The 20814-nt window shown below is 56.5% G+C and overlaps 4 protein-coding genes across 4 annotated transcripts; 3 read left to right on the forward strand and 1 right to left on the reverse strand.

Moving 5' to 3' along the window:
* Nucleotides 1–960: 960 nt before the first annotated feature.
* On the forward strand, nucleotides 961–1598 carry B0T26DRAFT_873061 (uncharacterized protein; the record flags this gene model as incomplete). Its single annotated transcript, XM_060447980.1, has 2 exons — nucleotides 961–1092; nucleotides 1148–1598. 2 exons carry the CDS (start codon nucleotides 961–963, stop codon nucleotides 1325–1327), a joined length of 312 nt encoding a protein of 103 aa, XP_060294039.1. The 3' UTR covers nucleotides 1328–1598.
* Nucleotides 1277–4645, reverse strand: B0T26DRAFT_780294 (uncharacterized protein). The gene is made up of 4 exons (XM_060446684.1): nucleotides 4034–4645; nucleotides 2990–3592; nucleotides 2222–2936; nucleotides 1277–1996 (listed from the first exon to the last, which is right to left on the reverse strand). Exons 1-4 carry the CDS (start codon nucleotides 4601–4603, stop codon nucleotides 1362–1364), a joined length of 2523 nt encoding a protein of 840 aa, XP_060294040.1. The 5' UTR covers nucleotides 4604–4645; the 3' UTR covers nucleotides 1277–1361.
* Nucleotides 4646–8229: 3584 nt separating this feature from the next.
* B0T26DRAFT_831837 (uncharacterized protein) lies at nucleotides 8230–12100 on the forward strand (the record flags this gene model as incomplete). The annotated part of the gene is made up of 3 exons (XM_060447474.1): nucleotides 8230–9980; nucleotides 10035–10516; nucleotides 10661–12100. Coding segments are annotated over exons 1-3 (3198 nt in total), but the record flags the coding sequence as incomplete, so codon positions are not given.
* Nucleotides 12101–13141: 1041 nt separating this feature from the next.
* B0T26DRAFT_803721 (uncharacterized protein) lies at nucleotides 13142–14187 on the forward strand (the record flags this gene model as incomplete). The annotated part of the gene is made up of 5 exons (XM_060447102.1): nucleotides 13142–13217; nucleotides 13375–13475; nucleotides 13526–13713; nucleotides 13744–13809; nucleotides 13898–14187. The coding sequence occupies 5 exons, from the start codon at nucleotides 13142–13144 to the stop codon at nucleotides 14181–14183; spliced, it is 717 nt and encodes a 238-aa protein (XP_060294042.1). The 3' UTR covers nucleotides 14184–14187.
* Between the last annotated feature and the right edge of the window lie 6627 nt (nucleotides 14188–20814).

Raw genomic sequence — 20814 nt, forward strand, 5'->3', positions numbered from 1 at the left:
CTTGTTGTGGTAGAATTAGGATCAAAGATGAAGGGTCGCGTCGCGGGGAAAATTCGCCGCTCGCTTATAAAATACGTTACAAATTAGAACGAGTGCGAGCTGAGGTCAGCGCGGGTGGTTGTCGGGTCGATGTTGGTTGCATTTTGTCGCGTCGGTTGGTGCGTGTGTTCGAGTGCGATGCATGCTTATGCCAAGATACAACGTAGGTGAGAATCTACGCAAGTTTGATAGGTCGGGTAAGGCTGTTAGCTGTAGCTTCATGCCCATGGCGGTTCGGGACTTTCGGGACTTCCAGACGCGGCATTTGCAAAGCATAGTTGTGTGTTTTACCTTGGTTGTATGTTAATCTTGGTTGGTAGTCTGTGTAACACAGATGTTTGCTCTTGCGAGACTAGACTTTTTCTTATACCGTGGAATAATCCTTGTTAAAATAATAATGTTCGTGGACACGACTGCCAAGTTATGGCGTGACTTAATGACCCATGTGTAGAAATCCATATGAATAACATCTCTTATGTGGCTTGACGCGGTACGACTTCGTTGCTCGAATGATGAAAACAAGTAAGCTGCTCAAGGATGGACTTGCGCCGTAGCCAAGACGGGGGAAACAAGTGAGAGTCTTACAATGGAGGTTGAAGTCGTAGGGGTAGGGTCCTGTGAACTTGGCAACGGCTTTGACTACAACTCAACTAAGAGGCACGGAAATGGGCACATCGCTTTCTATTTCCGAGTCTCACGTTCCGCGTCAAGTGTTAGCCACTCTCCAAGGAAGAGAGGGCTCACGGGCATCACAACAGTGTCTAGAATTACCTATATAAACACCGCTTCCTCCGGTCTGATATCTGTCTTCCTTCTATCTCCATCGCATTCGACTCTCGTCTCGACGGCTCTTCTCAAGATAGATCCAACACCCAAACGCATATTCACCCTCTTATCGTGAACAAACATACAAACTTCAAAATGCGCGCTACTACCGCCCTCGGCTTTTTCTGCCTCCTCGCCCCCTTGGTCTCGGTCTCGGGCCTCCGCATCTCAGACAACGAGACCGAGGACGCCATTTACCGTGCCTACATTGACGACTTGGGCAACGAAGTCCACGAGCTCTTGGGACCCGCCGCCATCAGCGCCAATACTCGCGTGGCCCTAGCAGCAGCAGATCCGCAACCACGGCGTAATCATCAAGGTGCCCGTCGGCCAGGCCTGCTTCACCATCCGCGGTTCCGTCGTGGCCTTTGTGTGCACCCCCGGCAGCGACCGCGCCATCACCCTAGTTTCGGTCACCACCTTTATCAACCTGCTGGCCTACGTCGCCGAACGCTGCGGCTGACAGCAGTTTCAACATGCCGAAGAGTGCCGTCCACCTATAACGCTTTCTCAGCCAAATTCCCTTCGCTCTTTTCCCTCGTGGCACAATAATAATCGACCTTTACCCTCCTAAACCTAGCGTGGCCGACGCCGACATAGCCACAGACATAGCGCTTTCCCATCTTGCTCACCAGCGCATCCCTCTCCCACAGCGGCACCGCCGCCAGGCCCTCAAAGTCGCCCACCATGTCCGACTCGCAGAGGTAGTACATGCACCCGAGGAGAGTGTCCGCCCGCACCGGCATGTGCACGCCGCCAGCCGTCCTGGCGCACCGCTTGACCCACAGCGCCGCCAGCAACACGGCCACCATGTAGCCCAGCACGCCGACGGCCAGCCACGTGCACGTCTCGTGCATCTTCCAGGTCACCGTGTTGCGGAACGGGATGTTGGAGAGCAGCGTCGGCATGAATTTGGCGAGCAGCGCTGCCACGGCCGTGGCGAGGTACAGCGCGTCCTGTCGGGTGCGGATCCCGCTGACGCCCTGATGCCACAGCCCGACGAACACGTCTGAGGGGGGAGACAGCAGGATCGAGGTTCGCGCGGGCTGTGCGGTGTTGTTGTTGTTACTGGCTGCCAGGCGGCGGTGTATTTGGAGCTCCGAGACGACTTTGTTTGTGCGGGTGTCAGCCCCTTGCGTTTTGGTGTCCAAGCTTTGTCTCTCTTTTTCTCTCGCCAGCCTTGATAGAACATATCACCATCTTCACCATCTGTTGCGACGAGGGAGGATGAGTGGGAGGAGGATGAGGGGAGGAGGATGAGGGGGAGGAGGATGAGGGGGAGGAGGATGAGGGGGAGGAGGAAGAGGGGGAGGAGGAAAAGGAGGAGGAAAAGGAGGAACACGAGAACAAAACCCACGGCCGAAATAGTAGTCCCAGAACGCGCTCACGGCCGTTCCAAACGCAGTGAACAGGATGCGTACGCCAAACGACTGGCCGTTCATGAACGCCTGGAATGCCGTTTCGAGTGTCGCGTTCTCGTAGTACAGCACCAATACGGGTAGGCCGGCCAGCAGCATGAGCGCGAGCACCTGAGGCACGTGCTCCATCTCTGCCCCTAGTACAACACGCCCCAACATCTCGGTCAGTCGAGGCGAATCTCGAGCTGTGGACCGGATCGACTCCGTGTCGTCCGCTGCCGTCGCCACGGCATCTCCATCAACCACAATGATGCCGTGCCCTTGGTGCAGCCGTTCGTCATCGGCATTCGCCGCTATTTCATCTGCAGGCAAGGAAAAGAACCCCAGCCGGAACCTGCGCCCCTCCCGGACGACGTCCCTCTCCACCTCCGCCACATCTCGCACATGGTATTGGTCACCGTCATCAGCCCCTCCGTCGTGATCCCGCGGCGCTATCGATCGCACAATTCTGCTCAAGTGCCCGCCGCCGTTACGATCATGGGCGACCAGGGCGGCAATGTTCGCGATGCTCCAGGGCTCGGCCTCGACGCTCGTCCGCCAGCGCGCGAGTAGCACGCCGACGGTGACGACCAGCGCGGCCAGCAGACCCAGCAGGCCCTCGGCGGCGCGCATCGCGGCGCCGGATTCCGGCAGGGGCGCGCGGGACCGGCGTGGCTACAGTGTCGTCGCAGTCGGTGGTGGGTTCCAGGCGGATGACTTCGCTAGACAGCGGCACCAGGGCCGTCGACACGGCGGTGAGGAGGAAGGCGAACAGCGGCAGCGGGTCGCGGAGCTGGTGGAGGAAGCGGGCGCTGGTGGAGGAAGCGGGCGCTGGTGAGCGGTAGTGTCAAGAGGCAGCTGCTGCGGCTGAGGAAGAGGGAGATTTCGGCGGTGGCGCCGCGCCCGTGGCTGAGTGCGCGGAACGGCAGCATGGCGTTGAGACGGCTGACAAAGACTTGCACGGCGATGGAGAGCAGGGTTTTCAGCAGCACGGGCCCGAGCACGGCCAGCAGGTAGTCGCTCTCGGTGCGTAGGTTGAGGGAGCGTGCTTCTGGCTCTGGTGGGACTGGGCCCGGGAGGACGATGCTGGGTCCCGTGGATCCGTTAGTTTCGGCTGGAGTTGGCTGGGATAATGGCCGGGCCACTGCTGTTGGAAGCAGAGTAGATGACTTATGACTCGTGTTGTCGAGCGGTGACACGTCTGAGACCTGATATTTGGTTATGACAGTGGCAGGAGAACTCTGGAAATCTCGGTTTGTCATGGCTTCTTCGGCGGAGGTTATTTGGATTAAGTCTTTGACTGTAGATAGAGAAGGCGACGAACTGGGTTTCTTTACAACAGTTACAGCAGTTAGCTGTGAGTCAGACACAAAATCCACCGTCGCATAGCCGCGTGTGTCAACGATAATCAACTCGGTGGGGTTAGAATTAGTCCACGGTAGAGTATCAGTGTCACTGGGTACTAAAATTTCTAGACTGTCGAAAATAGACGTATGGTCCGCTGCCGAATCAGCAGTGGAGGTTCCGGGAGGTAGCGGATAAGGATTAGTCGTCAAGGGAGGCAGTGGCATGGGTGATGGTGTTGGTATTTGCGTGTCCCGGTCTAGCAACAGGTTGGCAGGCGAGCTGGAGATTGTTGTCTTGGCGGCAACAGGAAGGCTTGGGACCGTTAACGGGCTGGGAGGGGTGTTGAATGCCTTCAATGCCTCGGTTGTAGTGGATGCCGACGGAAACTGGTGGCCAGTGATGGACATCTCAGCCTCCAAACCCACCGGCAGGTTGATTTGAAGGACGGCGAAGTGCTGCGGGGGGAGGTTATGTATTTCGTATTCGAGAAATGCAAAGATGCCTGCAATAAAGACGAACATAAAGGCCTGGTATGGCCATCGAAGAGGGAGCGACTTGTATTCTGGTTTGCGTTGTGGGTCTTGGATTTCTGGTGAAATCCCGGTGACGGCGTCGCGAGTGTCTCCCAGATACGGGGACGTCAAATCCTGCAGCCCAACGCCACTCTTGAGCGCTCCCCAAAAGGTCCAACTGTCAGAACCAGAACCGACCTGAGTCTTGGCAGACGACCTGGGAGGGCCAGCTCTGTTGTCCTTGCCTTGTGCCAACACAAGTTGAACTACGACTGGCTCAAGATCGGGAGAGTCCGTTCGAAGATTGAAATTTGACAAGTTGCCTGTGGTGATTGTGGCCAAGGACGCAACGGATTCGGAACCTGTCAGAGTATCGTATGGGGCCAAGAGGTGGTCGGTGCTCTGTGTCGACGTAACTTGAGGGAGGCCTAGAGAGGTGACATCCTCCTCCGCTACCATGTCGCTCGCTGGAATGCCGGGCATTCTGACGTGTGGCGATTGGCTGTGAGAATGGACCAAGTGGTGGACCCCTTGAGGTTGGTTACTCGAGAGAGCAAACAGAGATACTAGAGAGCGAGCGGGCTAGCTTGGTAATTATAATCTATCCTTAATTGGACCTTTGGGCTTAATCCCCACCGGCCTGCGAGGTCAGCAGCGGTTTTCCGTACAACCGTCTACCTAGTGATTGCAATCGCCTTTCTCGTTGATGATGGTATCTATATATGACGCCTTTACTGAAGGACGCCAAATCACCCGGGTTGGGGGCCCCTGGATAATTGATCTCTTTAGGTGCATGCTTACCTCCCCTGTACGGAAATACAGTTCGCCATGCACGTCTTTCGCGACGTAATCTATACTATGCGCTGGTGGATGTGGTATTTGGTTAGGTGGACACCCTTTTGCCGCTTTCGCCATTGTGCTGGTTTGAGAGTTGAGATGCTGGTCAGCCGGTAAGGCAGATTTGGGAATTGGGGCGGCCGGTGATTTGGAGACGTTGGTATTGACCAGCTCGATGTACCGAAAGAAACTCGCGTGGTAGGTTTATCCGGCCCTTCATGAGGGGCCCGGTAATTACGCACCTGGGTCTTTAAATCGATTGCGCAATTTCGTGGTCGAGAAAGCGGTACAATACACTGAAACACCGAAACCGGCCCCAGGCCTGTAATTACCTTACCTACCTAGGCAAGCGGTTGCCAAAATAAAAGGCACACACTACCTGCGAGTACCTACTACCACCCAGTCATCCGACCCTCACCTACTAACACATCCTGTAGACCCTCACCTAACACATCCTGTAGGCCCTCACCTACTAACACATCCTGTAGACCCTCACCTACTAACAAATCCTGCATTCGCACTACCATAGAATCAACCCATTTGTTTATCGTCTCCTGACCAGTTTTCTTCCAACCCTCCAGGGCTAGCTGTTGCAAATCTGAGCCAAGGCGACAATTGGCACGAATATGCTGCTTCACAGCACGCCAGTAGTTTTCGATTGGCGATAAATCTGGTGAACCAGGTGTGTTGAAGTAATGCTTCAATCTGTGCTGCTCCTTCCATTCTTCACAATATTGGATTTGCGTGTGTTTCCTCCAGGTCCCGAATCGCCGTCCTCTTCTCATATAAAAGTATCCCTCTCGAAAGCCAAATAGCAATAACCTTCTCTAGAATCCCATCGCGATACACTTGCAAGCTCATTTTGCCCTTCGTATTCGTCGGGACCTCGTAAAAATGAAGTTCAGATTTAAAATCCCATCCAATTACTACCCAAGCATGAAAGCGCCGGATCTTGTGCCTATATATTCAGTCGTCTAGGTAGGTAGGGCGTTGCGTTTTCCCTTAAGTCAGGTGGGGGACTTTTGGAACACCCCTGCCTATGGAACAGCCCCTGAATCGGACCCCGCACAACACCACAAACTTCAATTGCCAACAACTTTGTCAATTAATTAGCTACAATGATGAAGTCTTCAGTATCGGATTCTCCTGATTCTTCTCTTTCAGAATAATCAAGGTCCTCTCTGCCAGCCTCTCTCTGTGAGGCACGAACCTCCTCAATTCCAGCGAACTGCGTATTAGGGTCGACTTGGACCTTCCTTCTCTTTTGGCCTCTTGTGCGTTCTAGGCTTTTTTCTGCAGCCTCCAATTGATGCGCCGTATTGGCTAGTTGGAAAACCACGTAATCGAAGGCTTTTGCGGCCTTGCGTATGAAAAGTCGGTCGTTGGCAGTCCGTTTCTGGCCGGCTAGAAAAACCTGCTCCTGAATACGGAAATCCTTCGGCTTTTTAGGGGTAAACCATATAGGCCGGACCTCCGAATTCTTATTTAGAATGGGGTTATGGACCTCTTGAAGGTCTATAGAAACCGTAGAGGTCAGTTGACCAACGTCGCCGTTAGAATTCTTAATAACAAGGCCGTTGCTTAGGGGCTTCCTGAGGCTGACCGGCCAGAGGCCTGTAGCTTTCCAGCCGGCTTTGATATTAGATTCAGTCATTCCATAGACCCTGGCTTGCCGGTAGCATTCTAGGAAGGCCCTCTTTTCAGCAACAGTGCCTTCGTCGAAGCCGGAAACAACCTCGTTATGCTTGGCTCTGTACCGGGCTTTTAGAGGGCCGAAAACCGATAAATCCAGGGGCTGGAGAACGTGGGAGGTGTGGGCTGGTAGAAATAACAATTGTACGTTATTAGAAAAGGCTAGCCACATGAATTCTTCGGTGTTATGACTACCGTGGCCATCTAAAATAAGGAGGCGCTTCTCCGAGGGGGTAGCTGGCCGAGTCTCTGGAAGAAAGATATTGCGGAGCCATGCGACGGCAGTATCATCGTCAGACCAGCCGTTTTCAGTGGGTTTCCACTTCCAGCCCTTAAATGGCTGTAAATCGCGTGGATACCATTGTTGTTGAAGGCTTCCACCTTTGAAAATGACGACTAGGTTCAAATACCGGCCGTCAGCGGAAATACATTCGATAATCGAGGTCCAAATTCGGTCTCCTTTCTTCTTTTTCTGGAATTTCTTTCTTTCCTTAGATCCAACAACCAGGCCGTTATCTCCAATGCCAGAAGCAATGCCAGTTTCATCCATATTATACCTATGCTTGGCTGGAATAGCCTCCACGCCTGGAGGCTTCAAATAGTCAAACCAAGGCCGGATAACGGCCTCACAGGCTCGATCAGCACGGTTTGCATGGATTCTCCGAGGCCTAATTGTAGAAATAGATGGATTTCTAGCCAAAAACCGGCTAGTCCAGCGTTTTCCGAGGGTCTCGTTATCTTCGAGCATTTTTCTAGCTAGTTTCCGAATTTGGGCGTGGGTTGGAGGGTGACTGAGCGACCCTTGGAATAGAATCCATTCGGTTAAGCGTTCTTCCATAGCCGGAGAAAGCTTTTGATTAAGAATTTGGGCGTGGGTTGGAGGGTGACCGAGCGACCCTTGGAATAGAATCCATTCGGTTAAGCGTTCTTCCATAGCCGGAGAAAGCTTTTGATTAAGAATTTGGGCCTTGGAGGCTGGCTCGGAACCACGAACCCGATTAAAGAGAGTAGTAGGGGGGATGCCGTGATTTTCAGCAGAGCTACGGAGTAAGCCAGTTTCTGCATACTCTGCCAGCGCATTCTGCAAATTCAACTGAGTATATCGCTTCATCTTTCATTTCTCAATTGAATGGAGAAAAGAAGATAAGTATTGAAGCAGAATTGGTCGAGTTGCAAGCGATTGAAATAGGTGAGTTGGGTGGCGAGCGGCAAGTCCTTGATGACAAACCTTGTTCCAAATCCAGGGGTGTTCCATAAGCAGACCACCTGACTTATCTCCACGTCTTCCTTCCCTATCTGTTTTCAGGGCTACAAAAACTCGGTCAAAACCTGACAAGCCCTGTCTCCCTCAGCCCATCTCTCATATCGCGTCACCCTCGCTCTCGTCCTTTTTTTCACGTTATGCATATTGTTACGGTGAGCCGTTACGCCAGCAGACAACAGATACCTGTTACCTGGTACTCTGGGCAACAGCAACTCCAACCAACCCCACAACACACACATATTGAATCACTGAACGGAAGAGTGGGGTAGGGCGTCAGTGGGATAGGGCGTCAGTGGGATAGGGAGTCAGTGGGATAGGGCGTCAGTGGGATAGGGCGTCAATGGCCAGGTCGCCTCACGGTACTAAATTCGACTGGTGGAAGTCGCTCCTCAAAAGAGTTGCCAAATAAATAAATCTTTCACGGCGCCGTCGCCATCAAATCTCGAATTCCGTGACAACTATGTGACTTCTAGCCTCCTGGCAGGCGGATCAATAGATGGCCGGGGTCTGGCCTTTGTTGTTAGTCGCTGTTGCCTGATCTTGGCTACCTCGCGCCCTGCGAACGACTGACCGTTGGCTTGCAGCATGCTATTGGCGGCGTCATTGGCCGAGTGACTCCCCTCATTTCAAATCACGTGCCTGAAACGCAGCGTGAGGCTGAACTGTTGGCTCCAACTTCGATATATATCCCCGCCGACTGGACTTTCAGGCTGCTTTCCAGTAGCTGAACAAGCTGGTTTCTCCCACCCACCCCTTCAGCGTCTTCCCCCTGCTTGTCGCAGCTTTCACCATGGCGTCGAGTTCGGACGCCGAGGTCTATGACCTGCTCTTGCTGGTCGACGCCACGGCATCCATGGGCGAGTACCTCAAGGCGCTGAACAAGTCGCTGCAGGACCTGATCCGCATCTCGACGCTGACGTCGTGCTTTTTGCGCATCGGCGTGCTGGCCTACCGCGACTACTACGGCGGTCCGCACGTCAAGGTCACCGAGTGGTCGGGGTGGTACAGCCGCGAGGACAGCGGCTCGGACATCACCCAAGACGCCCTGCTGGCCTTTGCCTCGCAGCTCAGCTGCGAGAACGGCGGCGACTGGCCCGAGGCCGCCAAGTCGGGCCTCGCCCACTGCTACGACGTCATGAGGTCGGGCCCTGCCGCCTCGACCGTCATTGTCCTCTTCGCCGACGCCCCTCCCCACACCGACATGACGGGCGGCGAGCAGCACGTGAGCGAGCAGGAGATGCTGAGCAGCGGCGCGTCCCACACGGCCGCTCTGTTCCTGGACTGGGCTTCGGCCGCCCACGCGCTGCGCCACGGCGAGAAACGGGCCCAGGTGTTCAGCATCATCGAGTCGGGCAGCTACCTGCAGAACATGGCGTCTTACAGCTTTCTGTCAGCCAAGACGGGTGGCGTCTGCGTCGACTTTCTCTCGCGGCCGTCGTCGGCTGAGATCACCACGCTGACCATTGGACTGCTGCTGGCGTGGATGGGCGCCGAGAAGCCCGGCGCGGCACTGAGCTCCCGCCAGCTGGCCAGAGTCATCGGGTACAAAGACGGCACCAAAATCGACCACGTCACTTCGGAGAAGGCCGAGGTTGCCTCCCAATATCTTCTCGTGTCTAGGAACCCCGGCGAAGTCGTGTCTGTGCAGCGGAATCTGACGTATACGCCGCTGAGCCTGGCGAGTATGGCCGAGCTGATCCCGCGCCGCGCGCACCCCGTGACGAGCTTTTCCGCCCGCTACAGCGCCGACGCCGCCTACCGCGAGGTGGTGGTCGCGCAGCTGGACGGGATCATCTGGTCCGACGTGACGGCCATGGCGCACAACCCCGTGTTCGGCACGCTGTGGCGCGCCGTGTGCAGCGACAGGCACAGCCCGGCGCGCGACACGCTGATGACGAGCTTCAGCCAGCGCGTCGACCGCCTCCCCGGCGGTCACCTCGGCCCCCGACAGCACATGCGCGCCTGGCTCGACGAGTCGTACGACCGCAGCGGAGAGATCGGCGACATCATCAGCTCCGTGCCGGCCGCCTCGCGCTTCCCCTGCGTCTTTGTCGACCCGACGCTGGTGTATGGGGATGTGGTCGACGACGACGACGACGACCAAGACAAGGACGAAGCCAGCTCCGGCGCCGAAGAGGAAGACGGCGCCGCGGCACGGCCAAGCCGTCGTCTCCAGCGCCGCGACCTGCTGGAAATCGGGCGGTCGTGCCGTCCGCGCGTGCTGCGCCTGCTCGGCAGGCTCCTGACGCGCATGACGCACGTCGAGTCCGAAGCCACCCTGCCGCAGCACATACGGGACGTCCCTGAACACCAGGTGGCGCGGATCCCTCTCGCACTGGCGCAGCTGCAGCACGGGCGGCAGTTCTGGCGCGTCCTGCTGCACGCCGTGATCCCGGGGACCATGCTGACGGCGCGGCCGGCGGCGCTGCTGGCGGCACTCAGCCTGCGCATGGGCATCCGGCGGCTCGAGGACGCCGCGTACGCCGAGCTGCGCGCGTGGAGCGGCCGGTGGAACGACCCGGCGTCGCCCGAGACGTTCAACATGCACTGCCTCACCCTGCTCCTCGACGCCGACCAGCAGCACCGCGACGGCAACACCACCAGTGACCAGCAAGGCACCAGTGACCAGCAAGGCATCCTGCAGGCCGACCAGCAGCACCGCGACGGCACCGCCACCAGTGACCAGCAAGGCATCCTGCAGGCCGACCAGCAGCACCGCGACGGCACCGCCACCAGTGACCAGCAAGGCATCCTGCAGGCCGGCGAGCGCGCGCTGTTTCAGGCCCTCGTCAACTACAAGCTGCTCGAGCTCAACCTCGACACGGCGCTCACGGCGACCGTCGGCTGGACGCCGGACCGAACCAGACTGCCGCCCGGGCCGACGGTGCAGTGCGCGCGCTGCCACCTCCCGCGCTCCGTGACCGTCATGGCCGACGGCGGCGTTTGCGGGCTGTGCGCGTTCGGTTTCGCCGCGGAATCCAGCGACGTCGTGGCCTGGGTCGAGTGCAGCGCCGCGCACTGCCGCGCACAATACACCCTCTACCTGCCGGCGCGCCTGCGCGTGCGCCCCAAGTGCCACTACTGCCGGGCCAACGGCCGGCTCACGCCCGCCGCCCGCACCCCGGCGCCCTGCGTGACGTGCGCGGCCTGCCGCAGCCGCATCATCTGGCCGCCCGCGTACCGGCCGCCCGGCTTCGACGAGCAGCAGTTCCGGTGCGTCGGGTGCGCCAGCAGCCAGCACACTACGACCGTCGACATCGAGACGACGGCGCGCGCGCTGCTGGCCGAGAACGGCGCGGCCGGCTGGCTGCTGCGCAACGACGGCGGCAAGATCCCGCGCCCGTTCGAACACAACACGACCCTGTTCCAGCTGTTACAGAGTGCAAGAGGCGGCGTGCAGGGGCTTGCGGAGAGCGTCGCGCCGCTGCCGCCGCTGTCGGAGTGTCCAGGGCTCACGCTCACGCTGAACTACCGGCCGCTGCTCAACGCGCCCGCACTGATCGACACGCTGCGCGCGCGCGTCGACGCGCGCACCGTCCAGCACGCCGAGACGTGCTCGCTGTGCTTCCGCACGACCCCCGCATCACTACCAAGCTGGCAGATCCTCCGGCTAGCATGCGGCGGCCGCGCCGGCTGCCGCAGCCGCATCTGCGCTGCATGCATGAGCGCGTGGTACGGCAGCGGCAAGAACGCGCGCGGGCGCCTGCTTCACATCCCCGCGCTGCTGTGTCCGTTCTGCCGGCGCGCGCCCGTCGCTGCTCGCATGCCGGCGCCGCTGTTCCGCGAGCTGCGGCACCTCGGCGGCCTGCGCGCGGCTGTCGCCGAGAGCGTCACTGCGGGCCGCTGGCGCTATGCGTGGTGTGCGCGCTGCGGGTTTGCGAAGCGTTTTGCAGAGCGCGTGTGTTGGCCTGCTGGTGATGAGGAGGAGGAGGTGAGTGGGTGGCAGTGCGATGATTGTGTGGCGTGGCGGGAGGAGGATGACGGGGTCGGGGCTGGGACGGTTAGGGCGTGTCCCAAGTGCCTGACGCCGACGGAGCGGATGGGCGGCTGTCACCATATTGCGTGCACTATCCCGGGGTGTGGTGCGGACTGGTGTTTCGAGTGTGGACTGCAGTTTGCTGTGGAGGATATCTACAGGCACATGGGAGAGGAGCACGGCGGGTGGTATGGCTTTGACGAGGACGGGGGCGGGGACGGGATCGGGGGCGGGGACGGGAACGGGGACGGCGGCGAGTGGGACGGTTGATGGCGGATTGTGGTAATGAACAGGACTGTTTTGGGTGGCTTTGGTTGTTCTTTGATGCGAAGGCGGGGCTATATGGTGTGTGAACAGGCTCGATAGATGGAATTAGGGGGTTTCGGCTTTGATTTGCGGTGGCATGGAACTGTAGATACTGTTCCGGTATTGATTATGAAGTGGATGGCACACCTGGAGACAGATGTCAGTGTTTTAGATTCCCGGGTATCCTCTGAAAACATCGTTGCCCACTGTAGAAGGCGAACAGAGGCGCTCCGGCGCTCCGGCGAACCAGATGCTGCACCGCTGCTCCAAGGTCTTGCCAGGAGCAGTGGTTCACATCGTCCGGAACAGAGCAGTAACCTGCAATATATTTGACGTATTCCGCCGTCTTCTGACTGTCCATCCCCGTATTGCTCGTCCCGCACGCATTGAACATGACACCTACGAAGTGAGACATGCTCCCCAGACCCAGGCCAGCCAGAGTACCCGCCGACCCGGCGAGTACGAGAACAGTTCTGATACCACCCTACGCTCGCATGAAGTCTCAATCGCCGTGGCATCTATACGGGGCGTTGCGTTCGTTACGCATACGTGTGATGTATCGTGACTGGAAATACACGTACCGTCTTCCGTTACGACGGACAGTGGCTTGGTTCCTGCTCGAATCCTGCCTGTGCTCGGCGGGCTGAGCAAACACACAAAAATGCACGCACGTTTGCTTCCCGTTCCTAAGCAAAGACCGCAGAATTATCGACTTTTTGACGCAGACCTCCTGGATCTTGCTTGGGCACATGGCGTACCTACTGCTCTGCCATTCTGCCTCTATACCTGATCCCGAAGTTTTCACGCCTTCGGAAGAACACTGCCGACAACACCTACCTCCCCACCAAATCAAGCCACAATTGGCGGCGTGCCGTCAGTTCCGACAGATCTTAACCGGACGGTCGAGGTCATCGCCGCAGGCTACGCGCGCACCGGGACCGTGTCCATGGGGCTGGCCCTCGAGAAGCTGCTGGGCGGGCCCGTCTGCCACAGCAGCACCCAACTCCTCGGCCGCGAGGACAGTAACTACACACTCCTCCCCCTAACACACACACACACACACACACACACACACACACACACACACATACACACATACACACACACACACACAAAATACACATATATACATATCCCAAGCCAGCCTCCATCCCCATTGCTAAACACCCCCGTAAACAGCCTACCCCCGCAACTGGTTCACCGTCTACACCGCGCAACCCCAGAACAACCGCACCACCCTTCTCCCCGCCCTTCGCGAGGCGACGGCCGGGTTCGTGGCCGTGCCGACACGCCGTGCACGCAGTTTATAGACGAACTGTGCGAGCTGTAGCCCTCCGCGGCGGCCGTGTGCTGGCGCCGCGACCCGGACCGCTGGTGGGCTCGCGTGTGGGCCGTGATTGGCAAGACCATGCCCCCCTGGCTAAACTGGTTCCTTGCGCCCGTGCCGGGGTGGCAGTGGTTCCCTGGTGTTATGGCGCAGATGAGCAGGCGGTTCGCTCTTTCATCTGTCTTGAGTTGGTGAGGTTTGTGTGTATATATCAGGTGGAGTGAAGCTGACGGTGTCGTCGTGTGGGTGGGTGTGAGCAGCGGCCGCGAGATGCTCGTCGAGAGTGGGTACGAAAAAGGGCCCGGGCCGGGTGCGTGCTTCCTCTGTCCATCTATACCACATTTGAAACCGAGCTGACCATGATACAATTTCCAGACATCCTCAAGTGCCACTACGACTACGTCAAGCGAGTCGTCCCCCCGAACGGCTGCACTGGGTCGAGCTGGCCAGCGGATGGGCGCCGCTGCGCGCGGTGCTCAATAAGCCGGTCCCAGATGTGTCGTTTCCCAGGGCGAACGACGCCGCGGCCGTTGAGGCCACTGCGCGCGACATCTTCAGGAAGACGGCCATGGTGTGGGCGGTTATCGTGGCTGTGACGACGGTCTTGTTGGGTGGCTTGGGTCGCTGGACTGGGGCGGTGGGCGTGTTGGTAAAGTGGTGAAAAGTGGTCCATTAGCAGGGGTGTCAAAAAGGGGTGCTGTGGGTTGCAAATGCCATTAGATACACAGACGAAATTCAAGCTCACCAAAATTTGTTTTCGGACATTGGGCTGAGCTTCCTTCATTCTTTGTTATTTCCTTCATTCTTGACTCGGCATGTCCTCATTTCATTCGGAATGCCCTCTTTCGGGCTGATTACAACGCCTCCCTTGCCCTCTCTCCCTGAGTATAAGGAAGCGTTCTTTTCTGTACTTTTAGACTTATTGAGCAGACAATTCAATGCGCTGTCAACTTTGATCGCGTGCAACACATTAGATACACAGACGAAACTCAAGCTCACCAAAATCCGTTTTCGGACATTGGGCTGAGCTCTCGCCGCTCGGCGGCTGAGCTCGAGCTGAGCTGCCTAGAGAGGTCCACTTTCGGGACCATATATACTTACAAAGGGTTTCTGTTCTTGGGTCTTGGTCCCGTTTCTGGTCCTTGTCTAGAGTTTCCTTATATCCGACGTCTTTTGGCCCTAGATTGAGGTTGGGTGTCATGGCATGGCGCATTGCGGGTTCTTTATCGGGTCCCTTATCGCTAGCTGTGTGACATCAATTCTAGACTAAGCCCGAATAAGCTTAGTTCCCCGCGCCACGTGCACCGAACCTCGCGCCCACAAACCCTCAATCGCAGCCTTCGCGATTCTTTCCCTTTTGTTGGATTGGCTATTGTCAGATGGACAAGGGTTGCATGTGGAATAGAGCTCATCCCAGCTGAGCTCTGGTGTGGTCATCCGAGGTGAAAAGAGGCTCAGGGGAGCTGAAATGAAGTGGCCAGTTCAGCTGGTGTGGCTACTTTTGCCACCACCATTGCCACCATTTACAACTATAATAGAGGCCCTCTGGCAGGACCAAAAAGAACAAGGAGGAGAGAGAATGAAAAAAGTTGAAGGGCTGAATCCAACACCTTTTTCCTTTCCCTTCTTCTTCTTTAGCTTAGTTTTACACTTAATCAATACGGTATTTTGTTGGCATAGTCCTTCATTTCCTATTACCCGTGACATATAGAGATATTCAAAGGGTTTATAATAGTATTTACCGTTTACTAATATTTACAATTTCTTATGATTTTCCTCTCGTATCAGGAAAATCTCTTTCAAGGAAGGATAATTGGTTAATGATCGATATCATTATGTTCCAAGCTATATTTTATAAGTGAATAGTCTTATCAGGTGCCTATATTACGTGAGGAAGTGAGGACGAGGGTGTACTGAAGGTGGTGGTTCATAGGAGATTCGGACTGAGGTCGTCGCGCAGGAACTCGGGCGTGATTGAAACTGATCTCTGCCTCCCTCTTCCAAAGAGGTCGGCCATCGCTCTAGATATACCACGCTGAGAATTGGCCCCTTGTCGTCTTTGGCCTTTGATCCGTCCATCTGTCCTCATGACCTCGCTGTGAGTTTGTGGGCTGCATCCTGCGCCCGCGAGGTGCGCCACCGCCGAAAATGAGTTGTGCCCGGCGCCGGCGTCGTCATCGTTCCTGCACCCAAAACCTTGGCCCCCAGCCCCGCTGCCGGCCCTAGGTATCCCCCTCCACCGTGTGCACCCGTCCCGGTGTGGGTTCCACCACACTACTACCCTGCCTTCAGGATGTCAAGTCCGGGCACCTGACAAGTCTCGTTACAGAACTGGTTTGTCTTTTCTTAAAAGACTCTCACGATTTTCGGGTTAACCAATAGGATTATTATTTATTTATTTATTTAATCCTACACTACTATTGCCCTACAAGAGCCTGTAGACCCTCTGCGTTTTACTTCCGTAAGGTAAAACCCTCGAAGGTGACAAACCCTTACGCAATGATGACGTAACAAAGGAAAGGCTCAGCGAATGCTAACGTCCGGCTCTCACCAGCCGGGCTAGTAATCTCTATTGGTGCCTGCTGCACCACGGCAGTCTTCCTGACCGCCCTGAATGTTACGATCCTGGCTCGCTGTGCAGAAGGCGCCTCGGAGCTGGGACTGGATTGGTCGGGCGTGACAGGGAGGGGCGATCCACCCTGTAGCCGGGCAGCTAATCTAGTCGCCGCTCAGCTCGTCTAACAGCTAGGGCCACTGAGCAGGGATGCGGCTAATCAGGCAGCGCTCAGTGCGCTCAGCCGCCAAGACAGACTGAGCACACTGAGCAGGTGCTCAGGTTCCACCGGGCGCTCAGTGGGACTGAGCGCGGGAGGAGCACTGAGCACTCGGAGGAGGGAATGTGATTGGTCACGCATAGTTCTATATAGAGGCTGGCAGTACGCTCTCTGGGAGAACGGTTCTGCAGCTATCAATGCATCTGGTTAAGCATACATTGGTTGTGTGTTGAAAGCCTGTCTTTCGCAATCTGTGCACGATACTCCTTGTCTCCTGTCATCTCCTACCTGCCGTCCAGACCCCCACAATCCTAGGCCGGGCCTAGCTCCGTGGACCTGTTGTCCAGATTGTAACACTGACTCTCCTGTCTTGTCCGCCCACTGTTCTGATCGCCCTGTTCGTCCCGGCTGACTCGGCCGTTGCAGCCGGGCTCAGAGCCGGGCCCGGGCCCCGTCGAAGTCCGGGCACCAGAAGATCACGTGAGCGGCTGTCTCCCGGCCGCTGCCGCAGCAACAGACTGGCTTTGGCACGGTCGGGACCTGTGACGGCCTGCCTTACGCAGTAGGGATGTTAATGGTTGAAGGCAGCAACGAATGTGGATTTAAAGCTAAGGAAGAGAAAGGAATCTATCGCGGGGTCCGCGCAGGGCGCGGAGAAATAGGTAGTGGTGCTCAGTGCGCACAGGCCACACCCTAAGCACAATGCAGCCAATAGAATCAATCCTGTCACATGAGCCTGTGGCGACCGTGACAGGACCTCTTTCGAACAGGAAGGCTCGGAGCCCGATCCTTCCCTTACGGACCTGGGTGAGCAGCGAGCTCTCGTGCTTGCGAAGGTCCTTGTGTTTCCTCAGGACGGCCGCTGCCGAAAACCGGGCCCGATCAGCCGGGACCCTTCGGCCTGGCCCGGCCCGGCCGGCTGTTGATTCGAACCGGGCTCTCCAGTCCCGGGTGACGGCTGCTGCTGTTGAGTCGGGTCCGGTCCAGCTGCCGGCCCACCGGCTTGCAGCTGTTCCGGGGGTGTCAGAGGCCCGGGCCCGGGCCCGGGGCCGGCCCCGGCCTCGGGCTCTGTTGCGGAGCCGTTGAGCCACGGCTGTGCATGCGCTGTTGGTGACGTCTTTCATGCCTGAGGCCTCGAGCCTTTGTTCGAAGTCGGCAAGCCTCTTGCTGAGATATAGGTCGAGGGGAGGGATCGATGCCTCAGTTTCCAGGCTGCGTGTGGGGGTGGCTTTATACGCTCCCGTGACCGTACGAAGACATTGGTTCTGGATCTTCTTCAGGGCCCTGGCCGGGCCCTGACCTTGACCCTGTTCCGGGCCCGTGCCTTGGTGGTACGCCGATGCCTTGTATGCTATAGAGCTTCGGATGACTTGTGTGTAAATCAGCCGTGCGTTATGTAGGCTACAGCCCCAAACTGAGGCAGCGATCTTCGTAAGGGCGAAGCGTTGAGTCGAACATCTGGTCCTGACTTTCTTCACGTGGGCCTCCCAACGTAGCTTCCGGTCGAGCCAGACGCCGAGGAATCGGGCTGATTCGACCGGCTGAACTGTAGCCGTTCCAAGCCTGATGCCGGCTTGAGGGCTTCGGTGGGCCCGTGTGAAATGTATAAGCTCGCTTTTGCTTGCAGCGAACTGTATACCTCGTGTAAGTGCCTAAGCCTCGCACGTGACCCAGGCCCGTTCTAATTGCTGGCAGTTTCCTTAGACCGAACAGCTGAACGCCATGAAGTTTGTGTCATCTGCGAAGCCTACTGTGAGGGCCTGGTCCTCCAGGCCTCCCAGACGCTCTGACTAATCAGACGCCAGTTGGGTGGATCCACCCGACCAGCCAGAGCCCCACCTTGAGACGCCCTGGAAGAATCTCGCGAGGGGAGGCTTTTGAGCTTCTTTTCCCTTTTCCCTTTAGTTTAGAATCTTCGTCTATAGCGCCCAATAGAGGAGTTCCGCCCTCATTCCAAGCCGGCCGTGACACCTACTAGCAGCAGGCTTGGCTGGCTTGCCCGGAGGGCTTCGTAAAGCGTGTTGATGTATAAAATGAAGAGGATTGGGGATATCCTTTACTGTTTTACTCCTTATTATTGGCTTTCCTTCCTTAATAGGCATATTCGAATAAACTGTTTCGTTTCCAGATCTTAGTTACAGTCCGTCTGCTAGCGTTACCGACAGCTACTTTTGGGAAAGGGGTCTATGTATAGCCAAGATACCGGTAAACATAACCTATAGAAATGTAACCATATTCTGTAACTGAACTATCAAACTATTGACTTCGTTAAAATACGTTTCGATGACGGTCGTATTAAAGTCAAACCCTATCGAGAAAAGCACATGTCCGGTCGATCGATACATGCCGAATTTTTGGACCTGGGCAAGGAATGTTTCGGCAGATCTTAGAAACGTTTGATATGTATCAAGGGAATTTTGTTTAGGGTCGTCACCGATACCGTCCTCCCAGTCAAGCATCTCGAGGTCGTTCTTTGCGTTATCGGTCTTGGTGAGGGGCTGGGGAGATCGTGCCTTCCGTTATAAGCGTTGATTCTGGCGATTACATGTTAGAAGCCATTTCCTTACAGTGTCGGGCGTCTGTCGGAGGTCATCCTTTTCGATGATCACAGATATGATAATCGAGAGGAGCTGGGTTTCGGCTGACTGGCGATGGGTAAAGGACATAAGGCGGGGAAGAAATCGCTCTGTCTGTATCGCGTTGTCTCGTTTGGCAGGAATACGTGTCGGTCACGCGCATTTGTTCGGGAGGCAGTATTGTAATTAAGCGATCCCTTCAGTAGTATTGACAGGCAGGTATGCACGAATGCGAGGAAACGCGGAGGAGAAAAACATTTTTGGTTCGAGTGGGAGGGGGAGAACATCATATCACTCCTGTTCGAAGCCTGGATGTTTGGGTTCTTGGCTTTCATAATGCACGGGATCGGCGATACCAAGTTGCTGTCGGCGCCTAAGGTACGCTATCGTCGGTATGCTTCCGCAACCTTGACGCTGCACTGCCGTGAAAGAATGAAAGGCATCGGTTTGCTGACGCGGGGACAGGCTCTGGGTCAAATCATCAATACGGCAGCAACTTCGACTTTGCTGATATACGGGGTCAACTGCATTGCCTACCTCAGATTCTTCAAGGAGTGAGTTCCCATAAAGCGTAAATGCTCAGTACCAGATACTGAATGCTGAGTTTAGCGTCTGACAGATGATAAAGCCTCGAGGTAGTAATTGCAGTTTGTATAATCCAACCATAGTATTTCAGAATTTCTACTTAGAGACGGTGAACTTCTAGGGTGGACCTTTAGAGTGCGTGACGACGTCCTCTGGCCCCAGGCTGAAGCATAGAGACATCTAAAGGGCTTGCAGTGGCATTTGTCGTTTACCAATATTTGCAGTTTCTCGTAACTTTCGTCTCGTACCAGAGAAATCTCTTCAAGAGAGGACAATTGGTTGATGGTCGATATTGTCACGTTCCAAGTCACATTTCATAGGTGAATGTTCTCGCTGCAGAACCGGCTTGCCTTCCCTCAGAAGGCTCTCACGATTTTCAGCCCTACCAGCAGGACCATTGACATGGCAAAAGAGTCGTGGCCGGGGCTTCGTAAACTTGGGCTGTCGAACTCTTGGCCCATGGTCATCCCAACAGTTTTGCTCTCCTGTCGTCTATGCCACTCGTGAGCTGCCTGCTGCCTGCTGCCTGACAGCAACGTGCGTTACCGCTGGCACTTCCCGTCCCGTCCTTCCGTACGCTTCCAAGCTTGCCAGGCAGGAATAGAGGCTTTTAACGCTCGGTTATGCCGAGGCTCCGATCCAAGTCCCCGGTTTTCCGAGGCGATGAATGACATGGCAGGACTACAGACCTCGGCTGCGTCTTGTGAGTTAGCAGAACCAGCAGGACCAGACATTCGTTGACCCCCGCGCCAACGTGTCGGACCGGGTCTTTGTGTCCGTTGGTCCTATGCCGGCACACAGCTCGTAGGCACACAGCTCGTAGGCACGATAGGGGCGAGGCAGAGTTGAACATGTGCGACGCGAGGACAAAGAATCTCCTCGCCCAGGCGGCTAGCGGTTGAACCGCCAACGAAGACGCCTTAGCCGGTCAAAATGTCGCTCGGGAGGTTAGACGGCATGCTATCCAGCGGAATGCTATCCAGCGGACACCTCAAGTGTCCTACCCTTCGTCGAGAACCATATGCTTGTGGTGTGTTTTAGAGGCCATAGGGAGGTGGGCGGGATGATCGGGTGGGATGGGGTGCTAGATCCGCCAACCCCCACCCTACCGGATGGGCGGTGTGCCTAACAGATGCCCCACAAGTTCCTCGGCTTGGCGGGGATTGCTGCCTCAACTTGCCACTAGCCTAGCGCTCAACTCCCGCATCGTCTACATAAACCAGACACCATCTCCTTCCCTCGGCGCGATCACCATACCTAACACGCGCGCACAGGCTCGACTGCGCTCTACGCGACAAGGTATTTCCTGACCTGACGGGACTGACGCATGAAGGCTTCGCTGACGGCTGACGGCCGA

The sequence above is a fragment of the Lasiosphaeria miniovina genome (genome assembly GCF_030549165.1).
Source record: "Lasiosphaeria miniovina strain SMH2392-1A chromosome Unknown B0T26scaffold_5, whole genome shotgun sequence".
NCBI classification, from domain to species: Eukaryota; Fungi; Ascomycota; class Sordariomycetes; order Sordariales; family Lasiosphaeriaceae; genus Lasiosphaeria; species Lasiosphaeria miniovina.